Source organism: Protomyctophum bolini (assembly GCF_963924005.1).
Source record: "Protomyctophum bolini genome assembly, chromosome: 22".
Taxonomy (NCBI): Eukaryota; Metazoa; Chordata; class Actinopteri; order Myctophiformes; family Myctophidae; genus Protomyctophum; species Protomyctophum bolini.
In genome coordinates, this window is record NC_137883.1 from 25,283,798 (window position 1) to 25,311,431 (window position 27,634).

The 27,634-nt window shown below is 42.9% G+C and overlaps 4 protein-coding genes across 7 annotated transcripts in view; 2 read left to right on the forward strand and 2 right to left on the reverse strand.

Annotated features, from left to right (window-relative positions):
• lamc3 (laminin, gamma 3) overlaps positions 1–2,842 on the forward strand; it is a 150,597-nt gene extending 147,755 nt beyond the window's left edge. For all 3 annotated transcript variants that reach the window (XM_080755309.1, XM_080755310.1, XM_080755311.1), the window contains exon 28: positions 1,495–2,842. In XM_080755309.1, coding sequence (XP_080611435.1) covers positions 1,495–1,757 — 263 coding nt within the window. In that variant the 3' untranslated portion in view covers positions 1,758–2,842. The remainder of the gene's footprint in view (positions 1–1,494) is intronic.
• Positions 2,843–4,559: 1,717 nt separating this feature from the next.
• LOC308309819 (sorting nexin-5) lies at positions 4,560–14,408 on the reverse strand. The gene is made up of 14 exons (XM_080755736.1): positions 14,119–14,408; positions 12,669–12,785; positions 12,151–12,258; positions 11,407–11,467; positions 10,002–10,129; positions 8,873–8,956; positions 8,633–8,707; positions 8,451–8,481; positions 8,194–8,281; positions 7,960–7,999; positions 7,735–7,821; positions 6,926–7,015; positions 6,321–6,386; positions 4,560–5,632 (listed from the first exon to the last, which is right to left on the reverse strand). The coding sequence occupies exons 1-14, from the start codon at positions 14,122–14,124 to the stop codon at positions 5,495–5,497; spliced, it is 1,119 nt and encodes a 372-aa protein (XP_080611862.1). The 5' UTR covers positions 14,125–14,408; the 3' UTR covers positions 4,560–5,494.
• Positions 14,409–15,464: 1,056 nt separating this feature from the next.
• On the reverse strand, positions 15,465–18,458 carry LOC308309718 (dnaJ homolog subfamily B member 1-like; the record flags this gene model as incomplete). Its single annotated transcript, XM_080755635.1, has 3 exons — positions 18,335–18,458; positions 17,405–17,648; positions 15,465–15,892 (listed from the first exon to the last, which is right to left on the reverse strand). The coding sequence occupies exons 1-3, from the start codon at positions 18,365–18,367 to the stop codon at positions 15,465–15,467; spliced, it is 705 nt and encodes a 234-aa protein (XP_080611761.1). The 5' UTR covers positions 18,368–18,458.
• A 4,705-nt stretch (positions 18,459–23,163) lies between these two features.
• aif1l (allograft inflammatory factor 1-like) overlaps positions 23,164–27,634 on the forward strand; it is a 28,583-nt gene continuing 24,112 nt past the window's right edge. For both annotated transcript variants that reach the window (XM_080755768.1, XM_080755769.1), the window contains exons 1-2: positions 23,164–23,313; positions 23,541–23,602. In XM_080755768.1, the coding sequence (XP_080611894.1) occupies positions 23,289–23,313; positions 23,541–23,602 (87 nt within the window). In that variant the 5' untranslated portion in view covers positions 23,164–23,288. The remainder of the gene's footprint in view (positions 23,314–23,540; positions 23,603–27,634) is intronic.

Below are 27,634 nucleotides of genomic sequence, written 5' to 3' on the forward strand. Positions count from 1 at the left end.
AGACTTTTTTTAAATTAAAAGAGACAATAATTTGAACCACTTCATGGATTTATATGTTGGCTATTAAAAAATAGCAGATCTGCAAACTCGCATCATGGCATCATGACTCTCTGTGAGCTTGTAGATATACTGTACTACCGGTATTTTGGAAATATTTGAAAAACATTTACATTGTCGAGTAATTTTGATATATCTTCTGGAGGTCCAGAATAAAACAAATCAGATGTGGGTCCGTGGTCAAAACCTTGAGAGGTTAGAGCCCCTGGAGGATTTTTCATGGTGTGTTTTCTCAGTCTCCTCCCTCTCTTAAACTCATAAAGGGTCCTTATTAGTGAAGCCTAAAATGTCAACCCATGCAATAAAGAGTCTCTGCTCCTCTTTCAATGCCTCATTTAGTATGGAAATCCCTGCGCCACTGTTTCATCCCCATGGTCATGTTTCAGCGTGAAAAGGCCAAAATGTCACCAGTTAATCGGTCCCAGAAGCCTGTACTTGTCTTACAATCCAAGTGGGTTGAAATAATACAGCAGAGTGTAGAATTTGCCGATGCAATCATACAAGTTCCAATGATGAATAATTTCCAACGCTTATTAATGTGCTGTAAAAGGGAAGCAACTTTCATCTTTAGCAGTCAAAAGGTTACTCTGCTTGTGATCATAATGATCAAATCAATATAGGCTGCGTAATGTTTATACTGTCTATTGATTTGAGTGATGTGAGTTTCTCTAAGCATTTCTAATCATAGTGACCTTAACAAAGATCTGGCTGATCACACTATATTGTTGCAAAGCTTTTATCTACATTCTCACACCACCACATCAAAGCAGTTTGTATGAGCAGCGCTAGCCCCTCCAAGCGCCAATTTATTTTGGTGGGCCTTGATGCCGTCGTAATGGCTGATTTTACACTTGCTGAAAATAGTCCGATCTACAAGCTCACAATGTGCCGCACTGCAACGTGTTGTGAGCTTCTAGATCGGCTATGTATTTCAGCATGCAACCAAGTGTAAAATGACTTATATGAATCTCTTGTCCACTAGTCCCTAAATGGTAAATGGTGCATTTATATAGCGCCTTTTATCCAACGTGCTTTACATAGATTGTGCATTACATTCACACATTCACACACACATTCATACACCGATTGCGGCGGAAGCCATGCAAGGTACCAACCAGCACATCGGGAGCAATTTGGGGTTCAGTGTCTTGCCCAAGGACACTTTGACATGTAGACAGGAGGAGCCGGGATTCGAACCGCCGACCCATGGATCATTGGAGGACCTGCTCTACCTCTTGAGCCACAGTCGCCACAGTCGTCCTTAACATTTTAGTTTTTATTTGTTGACGAAATTGTCAATATATTTAGTCTTAGTCGTCATAGCTTAGTTTTCATTTAGTTTCCATTTAGTTTTCCTCAGTCAAAAAAGGTAGTCGACACAAAAAATTTTCGCCGACGAAATCAACACTATCCTCTCTTCCTGTGGCCCGTCCCCAGATGAGACGGTGCCCCTGGAGCGCTTTGACCGCGTGCTGAACGAGACGGAGCGCCGGCTGACCATGCTCCGCGGCAGCGTGGAGAGTCCCGGGCTGGGCTGGAAGATCCAGAAGCTGCGCCTGGCGGCCAAGGAGCAGCAGAGCCGCCTGGGCGCCCTGGAGCAGGACATCAGAGACATCAGAGAGGAGAGGGACAGTCTCAAGGACATCACCCTGAACCTACCGCAGTCCTGCCCCCAAGCCACAGGAACGGGCAAAGGCTAGACTAGACCGGGGGGTACTATGGGTGGGGGCGGGACGGGGCGGGCGTGTGTACATACTGGGTGGCAACCACTTGAAACCTCCCAGCATCCATATTCTGGCCCAAAAAAATAGCTTGGTTTTTTTTGGCGAAGAGATTTGGTGTGTAAACGGTAAACAGAGATAGGTCCAGCCAACTCAGGTCCAGTTTACTAAGTCTAGGGTTTTTATTAATGTTCCTGGCAGTGTTGGAAAAGTTACTCAAAAACGGCACACACACGCTTGGATACATCAGTACAGACTTTTCCTCTTTGTCTGCCATTAATTACATCCTCCTCCTTCCTCCTTGATTGTAAATTCCCCTTCTTTCCCCGTCATATTACCAACAACATCAGAAGTTTAATTAAACTTTGAATAATAACTAACCATTCCGAGCTGCCAGAGTGCTCTGTCAAAGTTTTAAAAATAACGCAGATTATTTTTCTTTTTGTGTGCAGCAGGCCAGCTAGGGTTTAAAGTTGTTGCGAGTGCTTCTCTTAAACTGACACGTTCAATTTACACTTGAGCTCTTTCTCATCAGCCGGGCCTTAATTAACAATTAGCGGTGTGTTGGCCTCAGCTGTTCAGGTCAGCCTTTCGGTCAGCGTACGACCTCTGTTAGTTATTCTCACACTGGGTCTATACAGTACCTCCTCTGAGCAGCTTCTCTGTTTCATTATCACGCTTAAACGTCAGGTGTATTGTTACCTCCAGTGGTGGAAAAAGTACTACTTTTTTTTTTACTTAAGTAAAAGTATCAATAGTGCAATGAAGAAATTACAAGTAAAAGTCCGGAATTCAAAATGTAAATGTACAAAAGTATTGGCATTAAAATGTACTTCAATTACCAAAACTAAAAGTACAAGCTCCACATAGCAGATCTACAATCTATTGATAAGAAGTACAGGTTTCTGTATTCACAACAGCTCTGAGTGAAGACCAGATAATGTGGTTGCAATCAATGAATGGGATTATTTAAATAAACAGAACCGCAATACGACTATTTTGAAAGAATAATCTTTACGTGTGTGTGTGTGTGTGTGTGTGTGTGTGTGTGTGTGTGTGTGTGTGTGTGTGTGTGTGTGTGTGTGTGTGTGTGTGTGTGTGTGTGTGTGTGTGTGTGTGTGTGTGTGTGTGTGTGTGTGTGTGTGTGTGTGTGTGTGTGTGTGTGTGTGTGTGTGTGTCAGCCAGTAGTATGGAGGTCGGGTATCTTTCACAATGCAACTCACGTGCCAGACGTACCCTAGACCTGTCACGCAACACAGGTTATACTACATGCAGCTCACATCCCAGGACCATATCGACCTGGCTGCTGCCAGGCTATGCAATGTGCAGCCCAAGACAGAAACAAAATAAAAAGACGTGCCATCTCTGGTTTACTTCCCATATCTGCGTGAAGTAGGTGGCCACATATTTTTAGGAGACTGGAAGCAGGTTCAGGTCTGTTATTTCCAATGAAAGGGTGAACGTGAACACCTTCTGAACCATTCTTTTTAGCCCCACATGGTCACTGGACTATATGTTGGACCCGATCGCCACAAATTAAAGACACATGGTCTTCCCGAGACTTTTACACTAAAATGGCTTTTCTCAGAGACAAATCAGGAGAAAATCGACTTATCGACCTTTCTCTGTCCCAGCAAAACACACTTCAGACGGTCGCCACTTAGGACAGTGTTTCTCAATCCAAGGGATCCCCATATGATTTTTTCCTGGGTCCCCAAATGACAGTTAAGTGACTTTTAAGACAAAAAAAATAGAGAGAATAAAAAAACAACACAGCCCGTTACTGCATCAAAAGTAATGAACAATCGATACTATAAAATAATTGGTCAAACATTGACCAAATTGTCAAATAATATAAGAAAGCGGCATTGTGAAAATAGACTATCTACGTTGTGAGCTTGTAGATGGTCTATTTTTACAATATTTATCTGTGGAACCGATTTTCAAACTACATCGAATGACTCAACTCCTACATGTCCAAGTGTTTGTCAGGTCCCCATTTCAGGGAAAATTGGGGACCCCCCCAATTTTTGGGGGGTCCCCAGTTCAAATATGATTATTTTGGGGCATCACGGCCTGAAACTCCTGACTTAGGAGCTACCATTTGTAGGATCTGTGTACCATTTCGCCTCTAATGGATGGTTTATCTTTAATAATTTAACATCTCTGATATGCAGCTCACATCCCAGGACTGCGTTGACCTGTCACCCCTATGTTGTGCTGTACATACAGCTTACATTTCCATCCTCCATGTAAGGCCAAGCTAAAGAGGCCATGGTGGGCCGTGGCTCAAATGCCGAATAAATAATGGACCTAGATGTGAAAAGGGTTGACAGCGACTTTCAAGATTGACTCACTATATAGTTTATTTATAAATTCCAGGAAATTATTTTACTCGTTACAGACAGAGAAATAGAGTATAGACCTATCCAATTTCCAATACTTTTACAAAACTACATTTCAGAGGAAAATATTGTAATTTTGTGAACTTGGTTATGAAATGGTTAAACTGGCTGGTTTTGGAAATATTTGAGGGGCCTGCATGGTCAATAGCCTGCAGCACAGTCACTTTCCAGCAGCAAACAAGCATAAATGCTTGTATTGCAGTTGACTCGTGACAAAGACATACAGAAGTATGCCATAGAAGTTTTCCTATAGCATAGGACTACAGTCCTATGCTGTGCTTCTGAGCAATGGTCACCAAAGTTATGGCCATTTGAGCTATTAACCACTGCTGTAACACTTTTGTAGTGCCCCATATACAATGTGTGCAATTTAGTGTTTTTCCTTTCTTTCTTTTTTTGTGCCTATATATTCTCATGACGGACATGTGTTGCAGTGGTGCAGATTGGAGCAACCAAACTTGCACATAATGCAGGAGGCAGCAGGACGTTGCGTTACTGAAAACAAGCGCTTCCAAACTGACAAACTCACTTTCTTGAAAGTATAGGTCACAACATGTCTATGGTGGATTTTTTATTTCATTAAACGCATTGCAGATTATATATAATTCAAGCTTTCCGTACACCTGCAATGTTGGTGAGTTCTTCATCGTTTAATACAATCAGACTTTTCTGTTTGGATGTATGGACTGTCAAGGCCAGAAAGTCGTTTTTTGTGCCACTCAGTACACATAGCCTCATTTGTAACGTATCCTGTACAATCAATCAATCACCAATAATGTGGTCATACTGTAGTAATATCGTGGTCAATGTGGACTATAGGCCTGCTGGTGCAGGTTGTAGGGAATAGAGTAGACCATCTCCCTGAAGGCCTCCTGGTGCAGGTCGTACGGACTAAATCAGGGTTATTCAACTAGATTAGGCCAGGGGCCACAACTGTAAAGTGTGTGTGTGTGTGTGTGTGTGTGTGCGCGCGCACACACATGTGGAAAATTTGTGGGTTCTCAAAATGCATTTTGAACACGAAGATTTATGTATAATACATTTGTGCTCAGTAATGAGCAGGATCATATGTCTATTCAGGTATATGCTACCTTAGAATAGAGCTTTTTGACAGTTCATAAACATATAATTGCCTCCAGGTGCAGGTGATTGGGACTAGGCCTCCTGGTGCAGGTGGTAGGGACTAGAGTCTAGGCCATCTCCCTCAGGCCAGGGAGATGGTCTAGTCACTAGACCATCTCCCTGGCATGAGGGCCTCCAGGTGCAGGTGATAGGGACTAGGCTTCCTGGTGCAGGTGGTAGGGACTGTCACTAGACCATCTCCCTGAAGGCCTCCAGGTGCAGGTGGTAGTGCTCAGCGGTCTGCCTGGCAGCGTCCAGCTGTTTCTCACACCACTGGACCAGAGTCTGCTGCAACATCTGGACACGCACTTCCTTCAAGCGTGCAATCTGGAAAGCACACACGCGCGCACAGCCGCACACACACACACACACACACACACACACACACACACACACACACACACACACACACACACACACACACACACACAGGGATGTTTCATGGTCATGATTCACCAGGATCCTGGGTGGCTTGGTTCCAGGCATAATTAATACAGATATTTTCTGAACTGTCTATGTGGGTTTTCTATCTGTGCCACTGCTATGCCCTACAGCAGTGGTTCCCAAACTGGGGTCCGGGGACCCCCAGGGGTCCTTGAGGGAGTTCCAGGGGGTCCCCAGCTAAATGATAGTTTGGAGCCAAATGGACCTGTATGGGTCTGTAACTCAGAGAGTGTACAAATGGAACCAAATGTCAATTTGCAACTCTCAGTCAAATTAACTTTGATCTATACAATAATAAATTGGAGGCCCAGAGATAGAAATGCCATTAAATGGGGATCCATAGCCTAATGCATGTCAAACTGGGGGTCCTTGAGATTAAAATGGTTGAGAATTACTGCTAGAGCTGTAAAAGTGTTCTCTTATGACGGGTCCCTGGCATATCTTTTCAAATGGGGGTCCGTGGGCTAATTAGTGTCAATTTGGGGGTCCAGGGTTAACTCATTTACTGCCGTGTGTGTGTGTGTGTGTGTGTGTGTGGTGTGTGCGCGTGCACGCGGGGGTGCATGTGTACCTCCAGTTTGGCCACTCCAGAGATGTGATCGAAGTCCTTCTCCGAAGCCTTCTTCAACTCCTCCATCTAAATGCATTTAGAGCACAATTTAATGTAATCTATACAATGTTATGTATAGGTTATGCATAGAGCACACCAATTTATAAACTGTACAATGTATAGGCAATTAGCAGAACGTCTTACAAGTGCACAAACGGACACAGAAGAGTGCTGTATATTGTACCTCATATGTCCAAAATTGTAACCTTTCAGCATTCAAATAAGAAAATAGCAGATCTAGAAGCTCAAAGTGTGTTGCTTTGTGCTGGATTTCAAGCTTGCAGATCTGCTACGTTGGATGCTTTAGTGTGACGCTGTAGTATGATCACATAGGACGTTACATTACCAAAAAGAAAGCAAATGGACAATAATAGTTTTATTTGTATTTTATTTTTTGGGCGAACGTGCAGCGAACGTCTCTCGGATTATCATCGGTCGGGGATGCGATCGTAGTAATATTCTGTGACTAAAAGGTCACAGAATATTACTCTGTAATGCAGAGTAATGTGTTTTACGCTGTTTGCTTTGAGTCCACGTGAATAAAGTTGATTGGTTGATTGACTCACAGCAGCCTTCTTGACAGGCTTGGCTCTTTCAGCGGTCCTGGTTGCGGTCTCCAACTCCACCATTTTACACGTCCTCCTGAACAGCATCTCCTGTCAACCACAAAAATGGTTTTCCAAACAATTTGTATGGGTCATGAAGGTCCCATTTTCCCATTATTTAAAAAGAAAGAAAGAAATAAATTGTATCGTTGTGCGCTTGTAGATCTGCTATTTTCACTAGTTTGGGTCCCCGGCAAATGTCTAATCTCTCATTTGGGTCTCGATCGTGCTGAAAAGTTTGGCAACCACTGCTGTGCAATGCAAATAAGTGGTTCTCAAAGTGGAGTGGGGGTTCCAGGTTTCTCTAAAAAAAATAGACCATGAGAACAGATTCTACAAATGTCTTCTAAATCATGACAGTTTTCTGTAAAACCTATGTTTCTATGTCAGTGGTGCTCAACCTTTTTCATGTCAAGGACCCCCAGAATTATCTGTATTTGGCCGCGGACCAACATTTCAAAATATGTTGTTCCAGCGACCTCATGGTATAAATGGCCGGGGCGCCTGATGGAGGGGAACTGAACTGGTCGGAATAATGTGTTCCTTCCACGCGTTACGTCCGGCCAGTTAAACTCCCCTCTGTCAGGTGAAAAGAAGCAGCTTAGACTCCTCATGCATAGAAGGAAGCATGAGGTCAGTCCGCTGCCCCCCCCCCCAGGTTGGCAGAGGAAGTGTAGCGCCCAGGATTACAATTAGATAATTAACACTTGGGTTGCAAAATCGTAGGAAAGCAATTATAGAAAGAAAAACTAAGATGTGAGAATACAGACCTTCTCTGCTTCCTGGTAGCGAGAGTCCAGATCCAGTCCCAGACCCAGGGTGTTCACATCATTGTCCGCAACGCTCGCAATGTTCTTCTACACACACACACACACACACACACACACACACACACACACACACCACTTGAGCTACTCCTTTAGTATCACCTCCTAGTCCTACCACTCCATGTCAAAATGACTGCTGTGAAGCTGCGTTTGAAGTGAACATTTTACCCTCATGGAGTCGATGACTTCTGAAACCTTCACGCAGATCCTGTAAGAGAAACATGCTGTCAGTCAACGCTCAACGCATTCTGTGTTACCCTCCTCAACACATTCTGTGTTACTCTCCACACATTCTGTGTTACTCTCCACACATTCTGTTTCTGTGTTGGATTAGTAAAGTGTTAGATGTTGTCTTACTGGTAGTGTTAGAGTTAGTAAAGTGTAGTAAAGTGTTAGTCTCACTTGGAGAAGGCCTGTTTGTTGGGTTCCTCTCCTGGTTCCACAAGCAGCTGCAGAGAAGCAGAGAGGTGTCCACAAGCCACTGCTGTTTCTGAAGAACACACACGCACACACACACACACACACACATACCTTTTTTGTCTACGTTGCCTACATTATGTCTATGACCATCCCTGCCTGGGGTGTGTGTGTGTGTGTGTGTGTGTGTGTGTGTGTGTGTGTGTGTGTGTGTGTGTGTTTGTGTGTGTATTGATTCTTACTTTGCTCTGTCAGCACCACATCCATGAATCTCTACAAGAGAAATATTGAATAAGAACATTTTAATAAAATTAAAAATAAGAAAAACAAACAGTTATAGAAACTGCAGTTACTGTACCACGTGCTGTTTACAATTCTGACTAATAAAGTATTCAATTAATAAATTAATTAATCAATAACTCACCTCAGCTGCTGTCTTGGTACAACCGATCAGAGTCAGGTTGTGATCACGTTCCGTTTGGAAGAACTCGTCAACATCCTTCACATACAATGATTACATATTAATACACAATGATTACATACAAAAGTGTGTGTGTGTGTGTGTGTGTGTGTGTGTGTGTGTGTGTGTGTGTGTGTGTGTGTGAGAGAGTGTGAGTGTGAGCGCATGTAATGTAAGGACACAATCTGTGTCCTTCCTTCTTACCTTATGTCCTTCCTTCCTCATGCCTTCCATGGCCAAACTCAGTCGGTTGAAGATTCCTTTCTTTGCGTTCTGACGTCCAGGAGGCTGGGGATTGATTGATTGATTGAATAATTTAACACTTTACACACACAGTTGTAACAATAGAAGACTTTTTCTAGGTCCATTTGTAACAATAGAAAACTTGTCTAGGTCCAGTTGTCCAGAGTTGTTTAATGTTTGTTCTGTTGTGTGTGTTGCTGCTCTCTTCCGCTGTCCTAGTCCTATGATGAACCATTTAGGCTGTTTTATGGAGTTTCAATACATTTGATTTAAGTGTTATTTTCCTAGTGATTACTAGCCTAGCATAGTAAAGCTGTCATGTGTCTTTCCATTTAGCCAGATGCTGTCTGTCATGACTGGTTTATTACCACAACCATAAAAAACCTTATATCTGAAACTACAGTAAGAGTTGTATCTCTCTACTCTCATAAAACAACAAAGTTCAGAAGTTGTATTCTACTATAAAATAGTAATACATGGCAAATATGTTTAGGGATAAGGTGTAAGGCGTGGCACATGATAGGGCCCTTGGGGCTGTATTTTGCGTGTCTTAAGTACCAGGTCTTATTCCCTAACTTGAGTAAACTAAAGACCTGGAGGCGTGATCAATGCCATTTGGCTATTCTGAGTGGCGAAAGAGCATTGATCACGCCTCCAGGTCTTTAGTTTACTCAAGTTAGGGAATAAGACCTGGTACTTAAGACACGCAAAATACTGCCCTTGATCTCTAAAGCCAAATTCCAATGCCCAAAGTCTCACTCACTCACTCACTCCAGCATGGTGGTGTTACGGTGAAATTGGTGACCTGCTGAAATAATATGTGAACATCGTGTAGACGTCCATAATGTCTGAATGCAAATCATTGGAGCTTGTTTAGTAGAGTTCAACCTAACGGTATTCAGGCCACATATTTAAAGACCTCCATGTAAGTTGTGTGAAGTCCACAAGATGGTAACATAATTCGGCAGGTCACCAATTTCACCATAATTCGCCACGCTGGAGTGACCGAGTGTGAGTGAGTGAGGGAGGGGCCGAGATTTGGGGGATTGGAATTTGGCTTATATGAAGTGAAGTGTGTTTATTCACTGACCTCTGAACTTGTAAGGAAGATCTCCAGAGCTTTGTTTTTGCTGAGTGTTCTGTGTGTGGCCACCAGGTGGAGGTATTTCTCCAGAGCCAGACAGTATGGCTGCCAGTCCTGCCCTAAAGCCAGGATGCCTACAAGACAAGAAGACACGAGAATACTAACCCGAAAGCCAGGATGCCTACAGTACTGTACAGAAGACAGTATTTATAAATATTACATCACACTAACCTCTCAAGACAGACTCTTGACAAATTCAAGGTAAAGAGGGCGCTGTTTTTCCTTTATTGTTTGACGATGGTCGATGGGTTCTCAGATTGCACTAACCCTGACCATAAGGCCACTCTACAAGCTCACAACACCGTCGCATTGCATTAGCTGTGAGCTTGTAGATCGGCAATTTTTTGCCAAATGTTTGCTCACAGAATACGGACGCTAGGGTTCATATGGTTAACTAGCCTACTCTATAGTTATTTTAATCTATCTCCTGTCATTTAGAAAGAAAAAGGGTATATGTAGGCCTATATAATTAGTACCTACCTACATAGAGTACATGTATATAATTAGTACGGCTACTGTAGATAGAGTATTAGTACCTACATAGAGTATATTTATATGATTAGTACCTACATGGAGTATATGTTTATAATTAGTAACTACAGAGCAGCTCAGCTGTGTCCAAAGTGTGGTCCGCAATTTTATACAGCCCGCAGCTTCATACCTGAATTGTATTATGAACAGTATGATAATGATAATGAATTTATTTATATAGCACCTTTCTGGACATAGTTACAAAGTGCTTTACAGTGTTTACACTTAAATGTATTGAAACATTTTTATTTTTACCCATTTTAACCATTTCCGAGAGTATAATTTTGTCAGTGTTCCTTGTTCCTTGTATCTTTTCTTTTTTTGTACCAAGTTGCTTGCTTGGTTACATTTGGTAATGTGACATTACTTTACTGTACACGTTTTGTTCACAGCACAAACCTGACAAAAAAAAGACCATTGATATTAAATATTGATGATGATAGTTAAATAGAATCGTTTAAATCCTAATGTACATATATGTAGTTGGCCCCTTGGGTGTTCTAATATTTTCTAATATGCCCCCCTTTGAAAAAGGTTTGGACACCCCTGACATAGAATATATGTATATAATTAGTACATACTAGAGTATATTATATAATTATAGTAAATGGTAAATGGTGCATTTATATAGCGCCTTCATCCAAGGCACTTTACATAGATTACATTCACCGATTCACTCATACACCGATGGCAGAGGAAACCATGCAAGGCACCAACCAGCACATCAGGAGCCTAGTACAGCCCTAGTACATACATAGAGTAAAATTAGTACCTACATAGAGTATATGTAGTACATACATATTATATAATTATTACATACCAAGCTGCTTCATAGCCTTAGCAGATGCATTCACCTGAGCCTTTGCAGGAAGTGGTGGAAACTGGAAAAAAAACAAAAATACATGTGCGTGACTTCATCGTACCCGGAAGCAGTGCCGGTTCTAGGCCTTTTGAGGCCCTAGGCAACATATTTTTCTGAGCCCCCCCCCTCCTGCTTTGCCACGCCGGGGGGGGTCCGGGGGGGCGCAAGCCTACCCGGGGTCCAGAAAAATTTGTAAATTTGCCATGAAAATGCTTCAATCTGGTGCACTTTGAGATCCAAATTAAGAAGCTAGGTGGGGGCCACATGTGGCCAGTAGCCCATGTAAAGGATAGGGGATACATGACATGAGCAATTTCCGCAATTTCCAATTTCCGCAATTTCCAATTTCCGCAATTTCTAATTTCCGCAATTTCTAATTTCCGCAATTTCCAATTTCCGCAATTTTCAATTTCCGCAATTTCCAATTGCCGCAATTTCCAATTTCCGCAATTTCCGCAATTTTCAATTTCCGCAATTTCGGAAGTTATATTAAAAAAAACTTACTTCCTGGCCTGACAGCCCATTCATCCAAACGGAAAAGTCCTATCTGATTGTATTAAACAACGTTAAACTCATCAACATTGCAGCTGTATGGAAAATCCACCGTTAGGCGTTATGTACATGAGCTGTATTTCAGATTAAAAACCTCTAGATTTCAGATTAAAAACCTCTATGTGTTTCAGATTAAAAGCCTCTACTAACAATAATTCCTTGTATCTCAGGCGTTTCGTCTTCAGAGAAGAGTTGATGTTGCAGCCAATCAAAGTCCTCGTAGGTCCTGACCACATGGTACTCCCCGGTCCCTGAGAGCTGGAGCGCACACACACACACACACACACACACACACACACACACACAAATTATTATGAGAAATAAGTGATGCAATGCCTAATAATAATAATGAATACATGCGTTTAACCCTAGACCACGAAATCCAACTTTTGTCAAACAAGTGAAACAACCCCTGTATTTGACCCCATGTAATATAATATATTCCATCAAAATATATTAAAGTACAGCAATACATGGCAATTTGAGGTACTCTTCTTTAATATTTCAACATGGCTGGGGATCAGTGAAAGTGTGATCGTATTATTTAAAAACATATTCTAGTTCTAGTCATAATAACATTTTTACTGCTACATTCATTTAACAGCTTGAAAGGAGTATAAACTAAACCATGCTTTTAATCAATCAATAAATCAATCAATCAGCTTCACCTTCTGAGAAACGATGATGAAGTTCAGAGTATCTCCATCTATGGACACTTCTGTCACTTTGATGTTGTGACAGCTGACATCCAGCGAGGATGATGATGTCACTTCCTGATCCTCATCCTAAAAGAAATTACAGCCACCTATTAATTAAACTAGTATAGTATTAAAAGCTACAGTCACCTAATGAATTAAACTACAAATAGTATTAAGCTATAGGCACCTATTAAACTATAACGCTACATTCATGGATACATTTGCATCAGTAGCGGCCTGCGGGACTGAGAATCCTCGACTAAACAAGTTCTTAGTTGACTAATAGTCATAGAAATGTGTCCACTATTGTGTAAATGTTTGTGTTCACACAGACCCACAAAGCTGGGCATAGGAGGGGCGCTATTTCCTGGCCCCTGATTGGTCCCTCACTAGGGATGGAAATCCAATCTCAACTGACCAAATCTGCAGAGGGCTTTTTTCTTTTTTTAACCCATTTAGGCCTGAAATTTAAAAAATGTCTTCTAAATCCTGACACTAGTTTTCTGAAATACCTATGTTTCTATATCAGTGGTGCTCAATATGTCAAGGACCCCAAAATTATATGTAATTGCCCACCGACCCCCATCTGAAAATATGTTATTCCAGGAACCCCCAGAAGCAAAGATTTGAGTTAAAAACGATCGCTCTGAAATAATATATATTAAAAGATTTGCGCCACATTTTCAAGATAAAAAAGGAGATCTACAACCTCGTAGCGCGGCGCTCGGTGCCGCACTATGAGCTTGCAGATCTGCTATTTTCCAATAGCTAAAGTATACCATATACTGTATGCTTAAAACACCAAAAGGGGTTCCCGTCCTGAATGGGTTTAACAAACCAATTTTAATTCATATCGGTAACAGGAAGAGTGGGCACTAAGGAAGAGTGTGAGTCAACATGACGTTATTGGAAAATTACAACATGCTTAATTGAACATATCACTGGTTAAGGTCTAATATTTCTACGATTGCTAAAAAAAACTATTCATTTTGGGGCATAAACAATTTAGGTCTGATAATGATGTACCGTGCATGTTCTAATCATGTTTACTTTACATTAAAATATATATTTTTTTACATTCTGGACACAACAGGCAATTTTACATTGAAGTGCCCACTCTTCCTGTATGTCATATACTGTACATAACACCATTGCAACCATGCAGTGAGAACAGCAGTGAAATCACCACTGAATATGTCATCATACTGTAACTGTAACACTGCAAAAGTATAGTCTCTCTCTCTCTCTCTGTGTGTGTGTGTGTGTGTGTGTGTGTGTGTGTGTGTGTGTGTGTGTGTGTGTGTGTGTGTGTGTGTGTGTGTGTGTGTGAGTGTGTGTGTGTGTACTATGCTGTACTCTGCACACCGCGTGTCACATCACATGACAATCAGAAGCTGCACAGAACTTTTTAGGCACTTACCATCATGGTGAAACATGCAGTGTGAGACCTGCTGTGGTGCTACTAGGAAGTGTTGTTGTCCTTTTATGTTGAAATCTGAAACCTGAAAGAAGACTCCAAGAGGTCTGTGTTCTTCTATAGAGGCTACAGTAACTGTCACTCTAGAGTCTAGACTATAGAGGTCTGTGTTCTTCTATAGAGGCTACAGTAACTGTCTAGACTATAGAGGTGTGTGTCTTCTAAAGGCACTACAACTACAGTAACACTGGCCTAAGTGCTAGCATAACTGTCTCCTATAGTGACTGCACTAACACTGTCATAACATGCTGAGAAGGCACAGGATATCCTTCAGGGTCAAAGTGCACACCGGTGCTGTGTGTGTGTGTGTGGGTGTGTGGGTGTGTGTGTGTGTGTGTAGAGAGAGAGAGAGAGAGAGAGAGAGAGAGGATATAAAGTAGTGTGTAAACTAAAGTGCTGGCACAGAGGAAACAACAGAAGGCGCTGCAGCACAGAGGAAACAGCAGAGCAGAGGAAAGCATGCGTTACTGAGTGACAGAGTATCTACAGTATAGGACACGCCCCCTGACCGATAGATACTTTAAGCTAAGGGTTAAACATGTCATTAAAGCAGCAGTGGACCTTTTTTTTAATTATTATTCAAAAGTAGTTGATGTACAAGATTTGTAGATGTGCTGTTTTTGAATAGCCAACGTATAGAATATGGATAAAGTGTTTAAACTGATTGTGATGCTGTATTAACACATTTACCTGGGGTCCCCCTGGACGGAAGGTTATCATTAAGATAATCACTAAAATAAATTAATCTGTAAATGGTTTACAGATCTGCCACACGCACGTGCGCGCACACACACACACACACACACACACACACACACACACACACAGTGGGGGGAAATATGTAGAGGAGAGACTTTATTATTATTATAAACCAACAAACATCACAGCCGACAGACTTTTCAACAGAGAAATGACGTCGGCTTCAGTCACACTTCAGGACGGTGCTGCCATCAGTCTGATAGCGTTTAGCCAAATTCCATACCAATACCCAAAATCTCGGCCACTCGCTCACTGCTCACTGTCGGTGTTACGGTGAAATTGGTGACCTGATGAAATATGTGACAAACGTGTAGACAATCACATAATGTTAGTGTCCGAATGTAAATCATGCACATGTTTGTTATTATTTAGCGGTATTCAGGCCACGTATTTAAAGACCTCCATGTATGTTATGTGACGAGGTGGGCAAAAATGTTGGCAGGTCACCAATTTCACCATAACATCCCCATGCTGGAGTAATCGAGCGTGAGTGAGCGAGTGGCCGAGATTTGGAGAATTGGACCTTGGCTTCAGCCTCCGCTACACATCCTAACGGTGCTGCCGTCGGGTTGTGGTGCGTTCCAACAGTACTCCTGCTGGCTGTCCTGCTGCTGGTCCCCGAACCAGTGACCCTGATGACCTGCAGGGTCATGGAAATCTGACCCCCAAAAATCCTCCCCCTCGTCGGCGGCAGCCCCTCCCCCTCCCAGAGGTTGAGGAAAAATCCAGTGCCCCGCCTCCGGCCCCTGGCCCCAGAAGGGCCCCTCCTCCCCCTCGTCCGGGCCGTCGAACGTGAACATGTCGCCGAACAGCTCGTCGAAGCTGAAGTCGAAGAAGTCGTGATGGTGGTGGTCGTTGTCGGAACCTCCTCCGAACTCGTCTTCGTTCTTCAGGTAAGCCTCGTGGCCCAGTTGGTCGTACAGCCTCCTCTTGTCCTTGTTGGACAGGACTCCGTAAGCTGAGGGAGAAATGGACTTATTATTTATTGTGGGAGATATTCAGGATTTTATTTTCTGTATATTTAATTAATGTATTATTAGGGGTCAAGCACGAAGGGGTGAAGGAAGACCCCTTATTGTTTTTGTACGGGCATTGCCATTTTTGGCAGTTCTGTGCTGTCATTTTCCAAAAAGTTCAGGTAGAGGTAGAGGTCGTGGGAATCGCTCAAGAACTGCTTGCAGCTATTTGGTTTTGTTTTGCATAAGTAGATTTGTGTTACAGCTAATGCTTTTATTTTGAAGGTGATGGGCATTTTAGGGGCACAGCTGAGAATGAGAAGAGGCAATCAGTGAGCACTGGGAGGGGGTAACAGGTACGGTCGCCCCTTTTCCATCTCGCTCCACTACTCTAACTAGCTGTAAATAACAAGCATAATTCATGTTGGTGATTATATAAAAAGGTATTATCATATTAATTTATCATTGTTAAGTTCACTCTGTATATCCATGGGCATAATAGCATGATGATCCCATTACGAAACATGGGCTACATGGAAGAAATGTGTTTAATTAAAACGAAATTAACTGCTCGAAGGTCCTAAATTAACTTAATTAAGCAGTCATGTTATTCTTTCTTAATTTTACAGAGTATAGAGATCGACTACTATGCAATCAAATAAATCTGTATACAAGATAATTCCAGATTTCAGAGAGGGAGGGAAAGACTAAATTAACTGTTAACATTGTTACAACTGTTACATTAAAACATTTTGCGGGGGCGAGTTGGTAAAGGGGCGAGTCGTTTGGTATTCCGGGAGGGTACCAGCAGGTCAGGGCAGAGCCTAGAAAACATTTCAACAGCTTTTCTGCTGTATGTCTGGAGAAGCTGAAATAAACACCACAAAACTTTGCTGCCATGACTGGACAAATTCACAATGAACTCATTCATGAACTGCGTTAAGATTCGCTGCCTGGTGCCTTAGTGGCTTTTTGAGATGTTATTGTTGGTGTAAATTAGCCACTACATTTATACTTCTGCTTCTTGTTGGATAAGACTAGAGTTCTCAAATTCTGCCCGAAGCCGGCCCAGACTTCTGGCCTAGAGGTCCGGGCACTATAGGCTCCGATGTAGCCTGACAGCATGCCACGGGTTCAAGTCCCGATCCCGACATCCTTGCTGCGTGTCACTCCCCCCCAACAAAAAAAACGAAGCTGACCCTACCCTACCTGACCCAACCTGGCCCTTTCCGGCCAGGCTGGGCCAGGCAGAGCCTAAGATTCTGTAAAAAAAAGAAATTACTACCCCCAAAAAATACATTTCAACTGCCCCCTATATCGGCCTAATGGCAAGGCCAACAGAAATGGAAGTTGAAGTATTGGACTGTACATGCATCACACGCACAATCTTTGGTGTAGCTCGGCCCGAAACACAAAACTTTGAGTGTACCTGACACCCTGATTTGAGAATCGTACCTAACCTCATTAACCACTTACAACAGGTCATAATATCAGATCTATTTTAACCCCTTTACCTTCAGCCATCTCCCGGAAGGTCTTCTCGGCGTCGGGACTCTTGTTCTTGTCGGGGTGGTATTTCATGGCCAGCTTACGGAAGGCCCGTTTCACCTCCTTGTCGGACGCGGTCCGCTGGATGTCCAGCGTCTCGTAGTAACTCCTCTTCAGCGCCGAGGAGGTGGAGCTGCTCTGGGACTGACTCTGGTCCGATCGGGCCTCCTCCTCACCCAGCACGGCCATGCACAGGCAGCACACCAGCATCTAAAAGGGTTGGCACCACATGGTGGGAAAAGTACTTACTTAAGTATCAGCGGCACTGCAATGTAGAAGTTTACTTGAATTTACTTGAGTGAAAGCACAAAGGCCTCAACGTTTACTTTACAACGTTTACTTAAAGTACCAAACGTGCAAGTCATTGTGCAGCATGTCCTGTTAACTTTCACACCATTTCAAAATGCATAAAGAATCTTTTGAAAATATCAGATGTTTTTTACAGAAATGTAGTCTCATGATCATTACATTTTACATGACAATTAATTGTCACACAAATAATTGCGTTTGTTTGTTTGTTTTTGTCATTGAACATTGGAACATTATGAATAAAAATGAGCTTGGCTTTTTATATGCTTTGAAGTTACACAAGGTGCAGATATGATAAATGAGCTAAATATCAAAAGAAATAACAGACTTATTTATTTAATGACTTAAATAAGAAAATAACATTATTGTTAACTTGCTATTCCCGCTTGTTTGACATATGAACATTTTTCAACATGGACATGATTATGATCAAGGAAAAGTAATTGCGATTAGTTGGTTTACCTATGATCCTAGATGACTATTTCCATGCATTTGATTAATTACCTCGTGTTGCTGTCAGTGGCTCTGGATTAAGAGCGTGTGCTAAAATGCCTACATTGTACATAGTATTATTGTGACAGGCCTACCAGAGTCCCGGAGGAGGCAGCATGCAGATCCATCCTGAATGTGATGAGATATAGAGACACACAGACAGATGTTAGAGTTTCAAAATTGTCTGATACCAACGTAAGTACTGTTGCTGCTGCTGCTTCATCATCATATGTACACAGAGAGGCTAAACACGTCAGCAAGCATGAGGAGGTGTGTGTGTGTGTGTGCGTGTGTGTGTGTGTGTGTGTGTGTGTGTGTGTGTGTGTGTGTGTGTGTGTGTGTGTGTGTGTGTGTGTGTGTGTGTGTGTGTGTGTGTGTGTGTGTGTGTGTGTGTGTGTGTGTGTGTGTGTGTGTGTGTGTGTGTGTGTGTGTGTGTGCTGTGTGTACACTGGGTAAACGGCTCTAACAGCTTTTTTTATTTCCTCGTGTCACGAGTCCTGACAAAACCAGACGAACAGCTTCAGATTATTTTGCTCTATACTTAAGGGGTCTTCAACATAGGGGGTCTTTTCAACAGGGGGTCCCTAGGGGCTCTTCAACAGGGGGTCCGGGACCCCTCAGAGATACAACATTCCTGTTGTGACCTTCTAGATCTGCTATTTTCGACAAAGAGGTATGGTGTACTGTAGAGGGGGGAAAAGGAGCAGATCAAGTAATGATGAGGTTTCAAGTGGTTAAATACACATTAAAATGAATCCAACACAACACTGATGATAGTTGCTGTCAAATAAGTCTATGAAGATATCTATGAAATCTATGAAAAGGTGTAATCTCATTAATAACCCCTCGGCTAAGGGGCCCCTGCTTCATCTCCCTCAGCTAAGGGGTCCCTTCTTCATCTCCCTCCCAGCTAAGGGCCCTGCTTCGGGTGCATGTGTTTGGTCCAGTACTAACTGACAGAGTGACAGGCATTAGTCTGACTGTCTGACTGACACCCAAAACCCAAACCCTAAAATAAAACTACCTAACCTCACAGGAAGCGACATGACATCAGCAGCTTGTGAATGCAACTTGTTCCCGTTCGTGGATGACTCACTGCTGGTGACTGGTCTCAGACAGACAGAAACAAACGAAATGAAAAGGCTCTCAGCTATGAACTCTCTCTCAGCTAAGGGGGTCCCTGCAGCGTCATCTCTCTCAGCTAAGAGATCCGTCCCTGCTTCATCTCCCTGTCAGCTAAAGGGGTCCCTGCTTCAATCTGAGATGTTGTCTGGTAGGCTATTATACTTACAAAAGTGTAAATATCTGGATGTATCTCGATCTCAAATGATGCAGAATGTTGTTCTCTCCCTCTAACTAAACTACTATATTTAGTATTGTAGATTATGCAGATCAGCTGCCGACATATTTTACTGGAATTTGGATTAACATTTAGTCAAACTATTCTCCCGTGCATAACAAAACAAACCCGAACACAACAAACCGATGAAAACACACAGTGTGTGCTAGATAATTTTCAACCAGTAGGTGGCGTAAAAGATCAAGGAAACGGAGAGGAAGCGTGTGCATAGAGATAGAGCGTGTGTCCTGATTGTAACTCGCCGTACGACCGTGTCGCGCACATAAAACAATATCCATTTAATTGTAACTGCTAAAAAACAGGCCTGTGTGTGTGTGTGTGTGGGGGGGGGGGGTTGATTGGTTACTGGATAGGTTTTATTTGGCAATGTAAACATGTTTTCTCATGCCAATAAGGCCCATTGAATTGAATTGAATTGTATAGATAGGTTTTGTTCAGTCATGTTCTAATCATGTATAATAATTATTTAAATAGCCTATACCGTTTTATTTGTTGAACATTTTGGACCAAATGAGTTGTAAGTTCGTCACGCCTCCATATGGTCACGCCTCGTTACATCACACCTCCATATTCCATATGTTGATCTGACCTCATCAAACCCTGTACACTCAAGACACGCTCCATATATGGCCAGACCTCATCAAACCCTGTACACTCAAGACACTGCCCCCGCTGCCACCCTAGATCTCCATGTATGGAGGTGACCTGTTCTGACATTCCATATGTTGATCTGACCCCCCAGGACAAAGCACCAGAGCTTGCCCAGTGTGCCGTCACCCAGGCTGATGGGTGCACGCTTCTCGCCCTCAGGGCGTCTTACTGGTGCATTATCCATAATCATGAATGGATTTGCTGTATGTGCAGACTATAAAGAGAGCATATGAGGTGATGCTGATAAATGTACAGTGTCAGCCAGCTACGCAGTGGGGAATACTTGGAATAAATGTATACAGTTAATCCAAAGTGAACATAATGAGCTATGAACTGAAACATTTATAGCAGTGTGCAGCCTATAAGCAGGCCTCTGATTATGATTCTAGTGTACATCCCATGAGCAAAGCAGGAGTCATTATTCAGTCATTAATCATTCATCCGAGGACAGAACAGAACACATGGGGCCTTGGCTATGTTGCTTAATAACTACCGGCACAAGGGAGCGACCGAGCCCATCATTCTTGTGCGAGGGATGATGAGTCTGGCTGAAGGTACGTGCTCCCCAGGCCCAGTACGTGCTTCCCAGGCCCAGTACGTGCTCCCCAGGCCCAGTACGTGCTCCCCAGGCCCACAAGATCATCATCATAGAGGGAGTGGGATGGGGTTCAAAGAGGAAGAGAGGAAAATAAAGACCTAGTTTTATTCACCCTATTGTGAAGAGGTGGACCATATCCATGTAAGAACGAATAGCTGTAGGCTACCTCTGAGTTCTGAAAGCCTTGAGATTCAAAATGAAGACGATATACATTATCAGAATGTTGAGACCTCCAAGACTATAGCTCAGCAGAAATATCCACAGAAGATATTACAGTCTTATTTTTAAAATATATTAAACACAATGGAGCTGGGAACTTCTCCTTTGGTCCACCCATTCCTGGGACAATTCCTGGGGAAAAAAGCCAACCTGAACACCTGCCTGTAGAAAAAGAAATCACACCTGTGTAAAGTGAGGGGCGCTAATATATTAAAGTCTAACTCATGTTGATTAGGTGATGTAATGGTGATGTAAAACAAACGGTGCAAACACAAACATTAAATGCCATTAAGAGACAATATGACGTAATGAGGCACATTATAATTTCCCCTTCATTGTCAATGGCGTTTACAAAACAAACATTGAACTAAAGACAGACATTAAACCTGTATAAAAAAACAGGAATGTAGGCAAGGAAAGAACTACCTTCTATGATGCCACTTAGCATCATGAAGGTACTACTGAAAGACCCGCCCACTTCAGACATCAGCAACATATTATGAAAATGACAAAAATATAATTATCCAGGTGAAAATCACTCGGGTTTAGGGTTAAAAGCGCCATAAAAGAGCATCTGTCTGCAAGTTGCAACTGGACCTAGATAAGTCTAGGTCTAGCTTGAAAGAGAATAATGTTCAGTCTCTTGTGTTTAGCTGTTTGTTTTAGGTCATTGTCATCATGCCACACTGGTACAAACAGCAACGTTCACTGTAAGTGCGACAGCTGCAGGCAAGTACAGGGAGGGAGCTGGTCGCACACTAAGATGCACTATCTCCATTACACCACATGATGGTAGCAGGGAGCTTGTAGCATCCTTTGTGGAGCCAAGGACATCATTCATGGCATGGAAAAGATCATATTAATGTATGACTGAATTGTAAACCCAGACTAAATCTCAACAATGTTTATTATTGTTATATACATGAACTAATTTAACCCTATTTTTTTACTTTGGCTAGGCCCTATTTGAAAATAGCCAATCTACAGGTTAGCTTTGTTGATCTGCTATTTTCAAAAATATCTTATATTCTTTGGTCTAAGTATATTGAGGTAGGCTGACACACACATTCTAACAGCCTGACACATTCCTCTTCAAGATCACTCGATGCAGGTATAGTTGCAGGAATATACACAATGATTAGTCTTTAGGGTGGTTGTGTTCCATTTGATATCCTATCCTGTGTTTGCACATTGTTGTACTTCGCCCAGCAGATATGGGAGTTTTTTGTCATTGGTCATGTTTTCAAAATCTCTGTGTGTGGTTGTAATCTGTGGGAAGTATGTGTCTCTGATGTCTTGGTACAATGGACAGATGGTTAGGAAGTGTACGGCTTGGGATAGCCTATCCGTGACCGTGTATAATATGCACGGCTTGGGATATCCGTGGATATGCTCCTGAGGAGGAGGATTCTAAAAACGACTTATAAATCCTAAAGCCTTGTTTATACTTCACTGTGCAACGGTCCTATGCTGGAAAATAGCAGATATGCAAACTCACAGCAAATCTCATTCAAGACACATGAACTTGCAGATCTGCCATTTTTGCCATCCAAATTCAGGTTAAATGGGCCCTAAGAGATACAGAAATTAACTAGAAAAAGTGCCGTTCTGGGCACAGGTCTCCACCAGGAGGATAGGAGAGTGTGTGATGTTTGGCAAAATGTTTAGGAGTAATTTAAACATGTTTGTGTGTGTGTGTGTGTGTGTGTGTGTGTGTGTGTGTGTGTGTGTGTGTGTGTGTGTGTGTGTGTGTGTGTGTGTGTGTGTGTGTGTGTGTGTGTGTGTGTGTGTGTGTGTGTGTGTGTGTGTGTGTGTGTGTGTGTGTGTGTGTGTGTGTGTGTGTGTGTGTGTGTGTGTGTGTGAGAGAGAGTGAGAGTGAGAGTGAGAGAGAGAGACGCAATTTGGCCTGTTCTGGGAGTCCCATAGCTGCCACCAAATACTTTCACATAATGCATTGTTTTTAGAGAGAACCACCGCATTACCCTCTGTTTACACATGATGTCAGCAGAGGGTTACTCTTACGCATCGTTCAGTGGACACAGAGCATCATCATTGGCGCTGCAGCCAGCCAGGCAGTCATTCAGTCCAGGAGAGAAGAGGTCGGTGCAGCAGCCAGCGGCAGCTGAACACACACACACACTGACACACACACGCACGCACAACAGTCGCATCGGGAGACTTTATTGTTCTCTGGATCGCAGGACACGCAACAAACTCCGCGATGCCATCGAATCACAAAGCTCAAGGTAAACGGGTCCATTGTGGCGTTTCCCCCCCCCCCCCTCCCTCCCTTTCTTCTAACGCCAGTATCCCTGCTTATTTGTTGTATAGGTGTTGTAGTAGCTCAGCTAATGCTGTCCTAATCTGTTCAATGGAACATTCAGTAGGCCGGTTAGCTCGTAAAGCTAGCCCTATATAGTCTGATGATCCAATACACATAATTGTTAAAATAACGAGATTGTCTCTTTGGCAGGAGGGAAAACCTTTGGACAGTTGAAAGCCCAGCAAAGGGAGAGACTGGAAGAGATAAACAAGGTAAAGTCAACGCCGTTATTTGACGCCTGCCTCTGCACAGTCTATGCTCTGCACACACGTGTATAACGTTACATTCATTCAACTAGATCAGGGATTCTCAGGATCTGATCGGCGTTGTTTTAACTCTTCTGAGTGTGACAAAATGGCACCAAATGGACCTGGTTCCATTTGTGTTACACTCTCGGAGTTACAGTCAAGACCCTCATGGACATATGGGGGTCCCTAGGGGGGGGTCAAGGGGGTCCCCGGACCATTGAACTAGCTCACATAGAGCCTACTATACTTGGCTTATAAATTGGCTTATACATAGGTTTTATTTCTCCTAACAAATTATGTCCACATGACATGATGACACATTAAACCAGGATTTATTGATTAATCATATTGATTGGTTTAGCTGGCACTTGTTGAATGGTTGCATCATGCATGATGTGGCAGCATCTATGTGTCCTCTTGGCTTATCTGACCTCCCGCTTTATCCATCCCTACCTAAGCTGGAACTTATTTGAAGGAGTAAAACGTTGGTTTAACGGTAACCCAATGTGTAGAGTGATATGTTGATACAATATACTGTAACTACATCTGTAATATATGGTAAGACAGAGTATGTTAATACAATATATCTAGTGCATCTGTATGGTAGAGTATGTTGTTGTTGTATAACAGGACACCTAGCCTCTGCAGGTTGAAAAGTAGCCCTGCCTGGCTGAATCCCATTAGCGTAATGTCTCTGACGGTCAGTCTTGGAAGATTATTGGTAGAAATGTAGTCTGGCATCACGCAGGAGACTTTGACTCCTGGGTCAGTGGGTAATGAAAGCCCTGTTTTGGCCTGGGGCAGACATTCACAGACAATAGCCAGTCTACAAAGCTCACAACGTGTCGCAACACATTGTGAAGCTTTGTAGGCTTTTCCGGTCAACTAATACTTAGTCAAGTAATACTTGGGTTGACCGACGAAGCCCTGGGGGTCTCCAGGCCATCAAAGTACCGGGTTTAACCCATTAAAACCGGGAAAGCACCTGTGTCACTTTAGATTTGACCATTGTCTATTTAAAAAAAGAAAATCAGATCTACAAGCTCTACAGCGCTGCACAAAGCTTGTCGATCTGCTAGTTTTAGATTTTTGAAAGTGTGAGAACTACTGATTTTAGAAAGCATTTCGTAGAATCGGCCACATGTCTTAATGACCTGAGGCAGTGGTTAAACTCTGGGTTTTTACTGTGCACTCCATTGAATGTGTTTGTAGTGACCCATTCTGTGCAGAGTGCTTCGGCACGCACAGATTTACAGAGACCACCAGACCAGACGCAGCTCCTCTCGCACACCAGAGAGGCCCTCTCTAGATTCCCTTGTGGTCCAACGGGAAACAGGTGTCTGCTCAGACCGGCCTGGCTGAATGAGGGCTTTGTGCCGGTGCTGGAACCGTCCCTACTGTAGATGCTCCCACGTGTGTGTGTGTGTGTGTGTGTGTGTGGTGATGGAAGGAGTACTCACGTGATTGACTTATTAAAGCACTTTCTTTGCCCAGGAATATTCAGAATAAAGGCGCTAGAGTGCCCAGCAGATGGGGCAGATGTTACACTGAAAGCCCCACCTTCCATTACCCCCCAAAACAGGGAGACATAATCTTCCATTATTATGTTGCGCTGTCGGGATGCACACGCAGATTAGACACACCAACGGACCGACATGCGGAAACAACGGCCGGGACATGTGGTCGGACATGCAGTCGAACATGTGCTGCTCCCATGCTTGCGTTTAGGGTAAGGTTAGGGTTTGAGGTAGGTTGTCGGTCTAATGACAGTCGGACCAATAGTACAGTATGTCTAAACTAAATACTGTACACGACAGCGCTGTTGTGTCTATTCTGCGTGCGCATCCCCGCGCTGTCATATCTAAGCTCTCTCTAGAAGTGTTTATTTTTCAAATGAGATGCTAGGTTAACTGACGGAACATTGCCGTTTTGATCAAAACCATGGAGAGCGCCGTAGATTTAGAGTTATGAGCCACTTTAGTAGGTCTGTAAACAAGGAAGTGAAAGGCAGTGCTCATGCACGAAACACAATGGAGACCCTAGACCCTAAAGTGTAATTATAAAGACGTCTGGAGACGTTGAATAGAGGAAAGTAGTTGTGAATTGAAAACAGGTGCTCGTTGGCGAGGGTTCAAAGTACTCTGTTCCAGTCAGGTGAAAAAAGCCTTTATTTGTATGGCAGGGCAAAGATCATTACAAAATCGACCAATGCGTTTCGGCTACAAGCCTTCGTCAGGGTCCTTCGTCTTGGGCACTGAATCTACAACTAGTAACTAAAGTTTTCAAAGTATAAGTAAAAGTATAATGTTTTTCTCTGAGATGTACCGTAGTGGGGTAGAAGTAAAAGTATTGAAATTGTGTGTGTGTGTGTGTGTGTGTGTGTGTGTGTGTGTGTGTGTGTGTGTGTGTGTGTGTGTGTGTGTGTGTGTGTGTGTGTGTGTGTGTGTGTGTGTGTGTGTGTGTGTGTGTGTGTGTGTGTGTGTGTGTGTGTGTGTGTGTGTGTGTGTGTGTGTGTGTGTGTGTGTGTGTGTGTGTGTGTGTGTGTGTGTGTGTGTGTGTGTGTGTGTGTCCTCTCTCTGATCCCCCTCCCGGGTGGCCTGTCACCAGAGCACTAATTTGGTTCATGTCACAAAAAATTCGGAGAATAGCAGAAATCGGGTCACAGCATGAGGGCAGCCTGGAGCGCCATGTGGAGAACTTACTGTACAGTAACTTACTGTACAGTGCTAAGTCTCCATGTGGAGAACTTACTGTACAGTGCTAAGTCTCCATGTGGAGAACTTACTGTACAGTGCTAAGTCTTGCTTTGATATGCAGTAAATTCCTCAGTGTTTACAAATGGAGGCTGCACATTTATGATGATAATCATAATAATAATAATTATAGTCTTTTACAGTATTTGTCCCAGAGAGATATTCCATTTCACAAGTCTGTTAAAAAACACAATAAAAAACCACACACACAACAACAAACACAGAGTCCAGACTACACAAACAATTAACATACCGTACTATCAGCAAGGCATTTTGTTTAGTGCTAAAGGAATGAAAGTCTGCACAACAGCATTGCTCCTAAAGTGTTTAGTTTACTTTATGACACAGAGCGGCAACAGTTGGCTCCCTTCATCAGGTGATGATGAATGACGGCCCTGATGAAAGCCAACTGTGGCCGAAACCCGAAACGCTGTACCATCATGTCATCCCTTCTGTCTTTTAAATTAAACTAAACACTCCAGGAACAATGTTGTTGTCCAGACTTGTATTCCTTTGAACGGTCACTCTGTCTAGTACAAGCAACGATCTGGACGACGTGTGCAAGCCACTATTATGAACTTTGTTTTGTGCTGATGAGTGGACAAAACTACGTCTTAGACAAACTCTTTCCCCGTCTAAACGTTCTGCATCTCCATCCAGATGGCATGGTTGTGAAGTGAAGTGACGGTTGAGGGGATCATCGGTATCATTTACTATTGTGTGTGTGCTAAGGCGTGTGATGGCTTTATTGTTCAGAATATCCGATGCGGGTGTTGGAAATCTACCGGTACTCATCTTGGCAGCAATGCGTGTAATACTGAATAGTTTCTTCTTTGGTAGACAAGAGGATTTTGCTGTGTAGAGATTCCATTTCTGCTCTTTTTGGGAGCATCCGTTTATAGTACACCATGGTATGACATGTTGAATCCTCATCAAACACTATTAGGATATATCGCCTCTGTCAGGTGAAAACCTCATTATGTCCAAAACAGCATTCAAAGAATTCAAATTGAAAAACATAAAAAGCAGCAGATCAAAAGTAGAACACGTTGCTGCACACCACGTTTTCAAGCTTGCAGAGTACCCTGTACACTCAAGACACTGCCCCCGCTGCCACCCTTAGATCTCCATATGGAGCTGATCTGTTCTGACATTCCATATGTTGATCTGACCTCATCAAACCCTGTACCCTCAAGACATGCTCATTACAGGTATATGGCCAGTACAGAATTAATTCCATATG